The sequence below is a fragment of the Monopterus albus genome, unplaced genomic scaffold, assembly GCF_001952655.1.
Source record: "Monopterus albus unplaced genomic scaffold, M_albus_1.0 scaffold110.1, whole genome shotgun sequence".
In the NCBI taxonomy this organism is placed as follows: Eukaryota; Metazoa; Chordata; class Actinopteri; order Synbranchiformes; family Synbranchidae; genus Monopterus; species Monopterus albus.
The window spans coordinates 371,818-382,261 of record NW_018127990.1 but is presented as its reverse complement, the minus strand read 5'-3'; the positions used below and the strand labels follow the sequence as shown (position 1 = coordinate 382,261).

The window sequence follows — 10,444 nt, the reverse complement described above, 5'->3', positions numbered from 1 at the left end:
CAGAGCACTGCGAAGGCACTGTTGATCAAACAAAAAGCCACAACATGAGAGAAAAACAATGCAACAACAAGAAAGACACAAAACCACTGACAAATGAGACAGAAAAAGACCAAGAGACAGCAAAACGGCTACAAAAATATTTACAACACAGACACAAAACAACTACAAAGAGATGCAAAACAGGCAAAAATGGACACAAAATGGCTAAAAAAGATGCAAAATAACCACAAGAACACACAAACTGACTGATTGTTGCTAGAAGTGTAGGTGAGTTAGTGGCCTTTTACATGTCTGTGCCCAGGGGCCCAATGTCTCATAATCTGTCCATGGGTACTGCTACTGATCTGTTAAATTATTTCAGTGACAGACACCAAACTGGCAGTGTTGTATCTAAACAATGTCATATGAACCCCTCAACCGCTTTGCTGCAGGACATTTTCACCTGTTGGACAGAGCTAATGGCGTCCGTCTCATTAGTAATTACAACACGAGCCCAAAAGCTTCTGGAAAGATTTAATCTCACTTCCTTTCACTGTTCTAACAAACAGTCAGGATGATGTCAGATGCAGAAAAATACTGCTAAATAACCGATCAATCACTGAGGCTAATATCCACAAACAAATATCACGATGTGAGAAGACACGTGGTCCACCACTGCTGTAGCCTGCTGCTGAGAACAGACTCCAACAGGAGAGCGTTCACATGCACGCAGCTTTTTACCAAGTCCTTAAATGTGATATGAATCAAACAAAACATGGCGTCTATGTTTGCTCTGACATACACACACACACACACACACACACACACACACACACACACACACACACGTTCAGAGGACTTTCCCACCACAGCAGGAGGAAGTGTTGGGCTCCGTGAGCCGACTCAAGCCTGGATTTACTGCGGCAGTTTCTTCATGAAACACTGTCCGGTTTCGTCTGTTGGAGTCTGTGTTAGATTGGAGCTGAGGCAGCAGCAAATCAATCAGACCTGAGTTAGCTCAAATAATACTGCTTATTCTGACATTTCACACTCTGTGTCTCTGATGCAGTTCACTTCTCTACATTTTATACATTTAGGAGGAGACACAGGTAAAAGACAAAACATTTACCCACACATATGGGGACAGGTACAATAAAAAAATAAATTATCACCTCAATAAACCAAAAATAAAATATTTATATTTGCGCTCTCTTATTCCAGTTAGGTGGGTGAGCATTTTGTTGCTGCGCCCCTAATCGGACAACAGCAGACACGCTGGTAAACTCTGATACAGGATGATCTGTATTTTTGTTCCGTGTCAGGGTAGGGTGATTATTACATTACTCTCAAATAGCAGATGAAAATTTAGTTACATCAGGTTTAACAAATGTCAAATTTATAAATCCAAGCAAATTAAAAACCTTGAAAAAATGAGTTGAAGTTTTGTGGAACCGCTCGTTGCAGGGAACATAATGGTTATGGATGATTTTGTGTATATCGTCTGTGTTGTGGTTTTAAAACACATATATATATATTATATGACATATATCAGAAAAATACTACTCTTATTAAATATTCCTGTTATTCAACATCACCCAGCCCAGATTTAAAGACTATGGCTGGTATAATTCTATACTTTTATTGTCAACAAATCCAATGAAAAGACCAAAACCAATAATATGTGAATCTGTCTCTCAATGCTTTCTGACTTCATGAAAAACAGCTCACATATGCACAGTGGACAAAACAACCGGGTAGATGTTTCTGGAGCTTTTGATGATATCACACAACCCATTGTTTCCATGCTTCTGAGCTTTTTCAGGACTTTACATCCTTAAAAGATAAGATTTAAAATGATTTTGTGATACTGAAGCATTAGTTCTAATTAAACTATTCTAGCAAAAACTCTTCAAAGCACTAAAATAATGCAATCATTTGAACATCTACAGTCCCATGACTACTGAGCAGCTCCACCTGCTGAGGAAGACTGGCGGCAGCAGGACAGCTACTAAATGGAGACCCACAAACCGAGTCCAGCCAGGGACCTTGTTTCCAATCATCTCTCTACAGTCCTATCAGATAAAGGCATAAATACTCCCAAATAATTCTAAAATAACTTTCACTCTCACAAATATAGGTTCATTAAAAAGAGGCTCAGTAATTTCCTAAAACAGCTGGGTGCTCTAGATACCTAAAACATTATTGAAAGTAAAGGAAATACTGTCTTATTGGGGGACTATTCTCAGCAGCGGATGAATCCACATTTGTTGCTCTAGTGAACAACCCCAGCAGCAGGACGGTGTGGGACGGAGTCAAAATAAACTACAGTGTGCATGTTCATGATGAGGAAGGAACATGTCACACAGGCAGTATTTGTTATGTTTGATTTTTGTCTTTTATGGGATTTGTTGAGAAGATGAAAAATACAGGACATCACCAGATCAAAGTTGGGAAGCTGACACTTATACTTCTGGTATTACACAATAACCTAGAGGATGATTTTACAGAACACTGACTAGTTTCTGAATTAAGCCCCCGAAACAGACAAACAGCATTTTAAAATTATTTATATTCTCTCCTTAAAGCCTACTTCTAAGATGCAGATTTCTGTTGCACTTTATCACCATTCTCCCTGTGGGCGATGCTGCCCTCTGCACTGCTGATGAAAAAGTTGCTGTCTATCATCGCCATCTATTGCTTTAACGGATGCTTGGATGTGTTTCCAAGTGTGTTTTCAAGGTAGCGCTGAAAGGGTCTGTTCACCTGTCCGGGTTTGGTTTCTGCAGAGTCATAAGAGTAAAGAGGAGTAGAGGTCGTGGTGGTGGTGGGGTATCAGGGAGCGAGGAGTCAGCTGAGTGGTCACTCAGGAGCGTGCTCAGTCCTGTGGTGCCAACAAACGGCACCACACACAGCTGTTCACAGGTGCGCGCTCTTGTCCGTCGACCTTTGTGAGGACCAATTTGAGAGGAGTGAAGATATTTCTGCTATTCAACAGTTACACCTGACATTTACTGAGTGTTTGTATTTTTTAACAGCTCATTGCTATGTAAGAACTAGTTTGTGTGGTGCAACATACTGAGTTACAGTAAGTCACAATCTAAAAACAACTGGTGCAGAGCAAGACTCTTAAGATCCAGCTACAGGTACTGGAGGTCCTGGTACCTTTTTTGGCTAGTCCCGCAGAATGTCCATGTCTGTAACAAACCACATCTCTGCAAGTTGTGAAGGATAAAATGCTGTCCAGAGAGATGAGTTAGATTACATAGAAGCACAGTGAATATTTTATTCCCAAGTCCCCTTGTAGCGTTAATCCTGAATGTATTTCTGAGCAGAGGGGAATGGCACAGCTGGATTTCAGTTTGGAGGTGGGCTTGTTACAGTTAAGGTGAGGGGATGCACTATGTCAACAAGGATCCTCACAATCATAAAAGTGCCACCCGTGGGTGATGTGCAGAGCCTTACGCACACTGAGCTTCTCCATTTTAGTGCTACTGTCTGACCTCCTGGCTGCTGCTATAGTACCTACTCGACTGTAGAAAGTCCATGTTGCCATGGTGACAGCCAAGTCTGTCCTGACCGTAGACCTGAACTAACTTAGAACATGCTGTATACGTTTTTATTGTGTGTGTGTTGGGTGCTATGGCAGTTTGTCGTCCCGCAGGCTCTCCAGGATCTGGACCAGGCTCTCCAGTCCAAACACGTAGCCTTGGTCCGGCCCGTCATACACTGCCGTGTCACCGCGGAAACCCTTGAAGGTGGAGTGGGCAAAGTCGATCATACGAACATCCACCAGGGGGGGCTGCTGGCGCGTGGGTACAGGAGCAGGGGGGAAGGAAGCTGAATTGGGAGCTGGGGCTGGGGAGGAGTCTGGATTGGGGCAAGGTGAAGGGGGATGGGGGAGGAGCGAGTGGCAGTCTGATTTAATGGTTGGGGTCTGTGGGGGCGGATGAGGGGAGGGGTAGGGCAGAGCCATCAGTCCAGGTCCCTGAGCGGACAGCGACCCCCAGTCTGGGTTTTTGCTCATGTCCGTTTCACAGGGAATGTCGACAGCAGAGGAAACGTGGGGCCCGGGGCCACACTGGGGCTCTGCATGGGTCACAGAAGTCATCTGCTGCCAGGCTGCGTGCTGCCCCGAGCTGAGGACTGAAGAGCCCTCGTGTTCCTACAGACACCAACAAACACAGAAGTGATCAGTGCGGACCAAAACATCAGGAGAGGTCACTAAAAGTTGTTCATCTTTTTATCTTCAGAGGAATTCTGCCTCTAATTTTCTGACCATCTTAGCACAGCAGTAACAAGATGCACACACAACACTGACATACTGTCACAGTTTAAAGAATGAGGCCACACCGCTGCACTAGGTGACACGTTTCTTCGTCAGGAAAAATATAAGGCCTGTCCTTTTCTAAAACGAGCTCTAAAGGCTAAAAACAGCCATCACTTTTTACCGTCTCTAAGGTGAGAGTCGCCTGCACGTGCACCAGACCTCTGCTCTCCCTGTCAACATTGCTGTGTGTAGAGGTCATTTTAGCCTTTAGGGACCTTGAGAGTCTGGAGCCCCTGTGTCGTGTCAAGTCAGTCGTAGTTGTACAGCCCAACATCACAAATCACCATTTTACCTCAAGAGGTTTTACAATCTTTACAACATATGACACCTTCTGTATTTAGGGCCCGTGAAAAGCTGGTAATCCAACTCGGGCTGCAGTTTCTTTAGCAGAATGTAAACATGTAACCTCATGTGGGCCTCACCTTTGACTTCTATAGGAGGTACAAAAACCAAACACGACCAAGTTATATCTTCTGACAGAATAAATCAGCATTAATCCATCACACTTAGCTCAACAGATGAGATCAACTGCAAATTTGAAACCTTCAGTGTTTTACAGTTCCGGCTCACCTTTCCCTCATAGATGATGAGCAGTGAAGATGAGTAGAAGCGATAGGACGCCTGCCTCTCTAGTACCGCCTTCAGGGTGTGAAGTTTATTCAGGATTGGCTCAAAGAGGTCCCGCCTCAGGCCCTTTCCATTGTGCATGTACTGGTAGAGTGCCTGGCGGAAGCCTTCGATTGACAAGCCGCGGCCATAGTACTTGTTCCTGCAGAGGTAGTGGCCGGTGCTCGGCTGGTACACCTGCAGAGATAACTCAAACATTTCACTGACAACAGCAGTAGCGATAGTACGAGTAATATTTGCAGAAGTGGCAGTACTAGATTTTGTATCAGCAGAACCAGTAGTATTACAAGTAGTATAATGATAGTATGATGCTGAAGTATCAATACATCCTCTGATCCTCCACATCCCCTGAGACAATACCAAGTAAAACCTATAAACTATACAGTATAGAGTAAAACTTTACTCTAATTCCCTCCGATTTAGCATTCACATACAGGATATAAAATGTAATGTATAGCTGTATTGTCAACAAATATTTATTAATGTATTTGTGAATAAATCTAACTTCTCTCATGGGCACCCATAAGAGGATAACACAGTGAAACACAGTGGTAATAATAATAATAGTACATTAATAAACACTTAAAATGTCCTTATATCTGTGCACAACTGCATCATAGAGGGTTAAAAATGTGATACTGTTTTAGGTGGCACTGTTATTTTTATAATAGTGTTCAAGTGTTACTATAAATGTATAAAAATAATCTACTTAAGGCATGGGTGCACATAAAACCATCTTCTTCTAAATATGCAGGAGGAATCCTAATTACCTTTCCCCAGCTGAGTGAACTGTGACATTCACAAACTGATGCAGGATGTTTTAAAGATAAATGAGCATTCTATTATTTCCTGACATCCTCAGGTGATTATCTCTTGTTTGGGGCCATCATGGACTGAGGGTGCTAAAAGATTCACTAATAGGAATCGATGTTGTACCTGCATGCCACACACTCGGACTCCCAGCGTTGCTGAAGTGCTCTGCTCACATTTCTTCATTTGCCTGGCCGCCTTCTCCTCAGAGGCGTCGTCTCCGTGCTGCCTGGTGCCCATCTTCAGGTCCAGGATGCAGGGGTATGAGAAATGGTGAACCACGTTCTCAAGCAAGAGAAACTCTGGTTCAAGCGCTGATATTAAGGAGCAAACCAGCCTTGATCTGCAGCCACTGTAGATGCTTTTCTTCTCCCTATAGGAGGTGGAATTTAGTTTGACTCATTTACAGTATTTTCTTTCTAAATTTGTTAAAGTGAAGAGGCAGTCTGAAAGTCTAACAATGAACAAATAGAAAGTGCTGAAATTCCATTAAGAGCAAATTAAAACAGGAGCAGCTCAGAGGATGGCGAGGCCCTCCTGCTAAAATATAATCAAACATTAACCTTGACAACATAAATAATATTATAAAGGTGCATTAACTAAGATTTTTGACACTGTCTGTAATATTAGCAACACGACTTTACTTTGGCGTGGAATTAATATTATTTCACTTTGGGAGTAATTCCGGCTATGTGCAACATTAGTGCTTTGTGTCACATTAGCAGTAAGCAGAGCATTCTACTGGACTGACACATTTACTCGTTGGTCAGCTAACTGGTCTGTGTCTGCTGAGGATATTTCCAGGTAAATGCAAAAACATGGCCACAGTTTTCCCTGCCTTTGTCTTATTGTTGCTGTGCTTTGTGCTACATATACAAATGGCATCTGTCTGATAATGTTGATCAGACTAAAACTGTTTTACAAACAAATGAAAAACCCAATTCTCAGAAAGCTGATCATTCAAATAATCTGAAGTGTAGCATGTAGCTGATTATGGAGAACCTTCAGTGGCCCTAGTGAATCTGCTTTGACAAAAGACAGATGGACCATGTTGAAAACAGAGCGCATGTTGCTTATTCACTTTCCTCAGCTGTGTTTTCCAGGCAGCTGGAGTCGAGTCTCTTTGAAGCTAAAGATCAAAACAGGACCTTTAACCTGATAACCTCAGATGCCTCCAACCCTCCCCTTTATTTCCATCCTCTTTCTCAGTCTCATTCACATTTACATCCAATGCCTCCAACTGCACTGGTATAGTACTCAAGTCAAATACTGTACTGTACTCTGTAAAATATCATTGTGTATATAAATGCATTTACATAACTTGTACAACCTAATTCATTCAGGTGTGGTGACAACATATTATTCTGGACCTCGGAAACAGCAATTCAACAACAACATCTCGCCATAAGGTCCACTTAGTGTTTTTTCCCCAGAGCTTTAAACTACATCTCACAGCCTCCATCCTTGGGCGCAGTTAACTGTGAAAATTCTGGACAAAGGTAGTAAGTGTACCTAGATTTAAGAATTTATTTGATGCAATATAAAAAACACTGTTGGGTATGAATGAATGTGATTGTCTGAGGAAGGATACTGAAAAGTTTGAGGTCCTTTGATTCGGACCTCATGCGGCTGAGCTGCTGTTTGTGGCAGCGGAGGCTCCAGGGGTTGTGGCTGATCCTTTCTGATGTCAAACCGCTGTTCCAGTCCAACATCTGGAAGGGAACATCTGAGTGGATCTTTGGGTCGAGCCTGGGACTTTTTAGCTCTGCGAGACTGCAGGGAAAAGGAGAGAGGATCATTACTACTGCAGGAATGACTGCTGACGGTCCACTGTTCAGACTGCTGTGTACACAGTGAATTTAAAAGTGTGTATTCTTCATGAGTTTGATTGCTGGACTCTGTAAAGTCTGCCCCAATATATCACCTGTGGGGACGTAAGCTGTAGCTTTCACATTGACTGTGTGTTTTTGTTTGACAGCTCAAAACTCTCCAGAAACTCTGATCTTTTTCCTGTTGGATCTGTAAATCTATTATGTGGATCCATTAAACTTTAGGATTAGTGTGCATTTTTTCCTCATTTTCAACTTTGAGCTGCCTTGAGTGGATTCATATCTGCCTTTTTGGACCACAATTCATCCAACAGTTACTGTGCCTTACTGAAAACAGCAGCAAATATGTGGCAGAAGAGAAAACGTCAGAGGATCATCAGTGTGAGCAGAACTCATCCTCATTCTTTGACCATAAATGTCCAAGAAATTTCAGATGATTCATCCAGTGGACTGCTTGGCTGACAGAATGACTTTACCAGTCCTCTTTTTATTACTACTTTTACAATTAGTTAAGCTGGTGAAAATTTTGCAAGACTGTAAATGAACCTTTACAGTGTGAAGAAACAGTGAAAATGCTCATTGCAATGTCCTAGAGTCTGAGCTCAAATGTCTTGTTTTGTCCAATGGTCTAAAACCCAAAGATTCTTTATGTACAATGACATAAATAGAGAAAAGCAGTAAGTCAATAACGCTAATGTGTTACTTTTTGTAGATCTTTTTCTTTAATAGTCTTACTTATCAGAGGTGTCGGTTTCATGAGCCTCCCTCCTGTCAGGCCGCTCCTCCTTATATTCAGAAGAGGAGGAAGAGCGATGGAGGCTGCGGCGGGAGTGCTTCCTCCTCGGTTGCTCCCTCTCGGGAGGTTCACGCTCCTCGTGCTCAGGAGCCCCTCCCTCCATGTTGCTTTCCACGTAGGGGTAGGCCACCAGGTTGATGTAGCCGTCAGAATCGCCCTCGAAACAAACCAGCACCACACCTGATGGAACAGAGCAAAGTAAAGACAGGATGTTTAGAAGTATCCGATGTATTTATTATCAAAACAAACACAGAGAAATATACTCAACTGTCTAAAATACTCTGGCATGTACTATATAACGTTTGACCCATCTGGAGCTTAGAAACAACGGTTTAGAAAAGTGACAACTCTGTCACAGCAAACAACATTTTTAAGAAGTGTTCGACGTTCTACTTAGTAAACAAGACCTGAGACGACTCAGGCTGATTCAAAATTACCGTACTCAGTCTAATCAGGTTGAGTACAGTAGTGTCTGTACAGCCAATGGGTGTGAGGGTGTGTTTATACTGTAAATAAAAAACTCAACATTTAATATGTAAGGAGGACGAAACTGCATATTTCTTCTTTTAAAATTTCAGTTGAGTTGGAGAATCTATGACAAGAAGCACTGAAGCTTTATTTTAATTTCCATTTGTCTACCATATTTATACAGATGTAGTAAATGTTCTGGAGATTTAAATGAGGAACAGTTAAAATTAGACAACCAGATGTGGATGTCTGACACTGTTTTGTTTGAATATTAAGCAGTTATTTTTAGCCTTAAAAAGATAGTGGAGCATCTCACCCTGTTTAGTTCGATGCTGAACATCCCCCCTGTCCAAATTAAATTTTGCTGTCAGTTTACTGATAGGAAACCAAATCCAAGTCCAAACTGAGGAGTCAAATCTTTCTCTGAACACCACCAAGTGAGTGTCCACAGGAAACTCGACTTCTTCACCGCCTCCACACACACACAACACAAGATTGTGGATATACATAACAACCTTGATGAATTCTGAAAGTCGTCACTGGGGAGTCGTCTGTCTGTCTGCTGTTATTTAATCAGCGGGACAACCGTAGTGGGCAGAGATCTAGGGCTAAATATAGACCCCTGATGGACTGCTGTTGTCATGGCACTGGGACCCACAACACCACCAGGGTGGACTGATGATGGGAATACAGACATACTAGTGTGTTGGGATTTCAGTGGCATCAGTATTAGATCCTGTTAACAATATGGTCTAAATGAATGTGAAATGGGCCATTATTGACACTTTAAACATATTTTGATGGCAACAGTTTTGTACTTTTATCCATCCATCCATTTTCCTCCGCTTATCCAGAAGTGGGTTGCGGGGCAGCAGTCTAAGCAAAGATGCCCAGACTTCCCTCTCTCCAGACACCCCGCCCCCCCCGGGGAAAGCCGGGGCCCCTCCCAGCCCAGCCGAGAGACATAGTCCCTCCAGTGTGTCCTGGGTCTCTCCCAGGGCCACCTCCCTAGGAAGGCGCCCAGGAGGCATCCGAAACAGATGCCCGAGCCACCTCAGCTCGGCTCTCGATGTGGAGGAGCAGCGGTTCTACTCTGAGCTCCTCCCGGGTGACTGAGCTCCTCACCCTATTTCTAAGGGTGCGCCCGGCCACCCTTCGGAAGAAACTCATTTCAGCCGCCTGTATCCGGGATTTTGCCCTTTCTAGAGCTGCATAATTTGACTAATATGTCTGTCGACTAATCTATCAATGAAATTTTTGATTAGTCGACTAATCTGTTAATATAATGATGTTTCTAATTAGCATATAATTTTTGACTTAAAAAAAAAGTAAAACAACTTCAACCATTAGTATTTTTTTTTTTGAATTTTCTGTAAAAAAAATGTTTCAGTTTGAAAATAAAGTGCAATTTTAAATGCAATATAAAAACAATTACAAAAAGTACAACATAAATAATACTCCAACCCAGCACAGTGGAAAGAACAAAGTGCAACAGTGCTTAACAGTGCAAAGAATTAACACCAGAAAGGTGACAATTTTACAACCAACAATGCCAATCCAATGAACACCTGAACTGTAATTATTTTAAATCCAATAACTAAAAGGTAA

General features: G+C 42.4%; 1 protein-coding gene across 6 annotated transcripts in view; it reads right to left on the bottom strand.

The window, feature by feature from the left end:
* Positions 1-2,365: 2,365 nt before the first annotated feature.
* ip6k1 (inositol hexakisphosphate kinase 1) overlaps positions 2,366-10,444 on the bottom strand; it is a 26,353-nt gene continuing 18,274 nt past the window's right edge. For 4 of the 6 annotated variants that reach the window (XM_020611135.1, XM_020611137.1, XM_020611136.1 and 1 more), the window contains exons 5-9: positions 8,308-8,548; positions 7,364-7,516; positions 5,870-6,116; positions 4,877-5,110; positions 2,366-4,141 (exon numbers count right to left, since the gene is read on the bottom strand). In XM_020611135.1, coding sequence (XP_020466791.1) covers positions 3,617-4,141; positions 4,877-5,110; positions 5,870-6,116; positions 7,364-7,516; positions 8,308-8,548 — 1,400 coding nt within the window. In that variant the 3' untranslated portion in view covers positions 2,366-3,616. Of the gene's footprint in view, positions 4,142-4,876; positions 5,111-5,869; positions 6,117-7,334; positions 7,517-8,307; positions 8,549-10,444 lie in introns of all 6 variants that reach the window. The other 2 variants (XM_020611139.1, XM_020611140.1) reach the window with 2 other exon arrangements.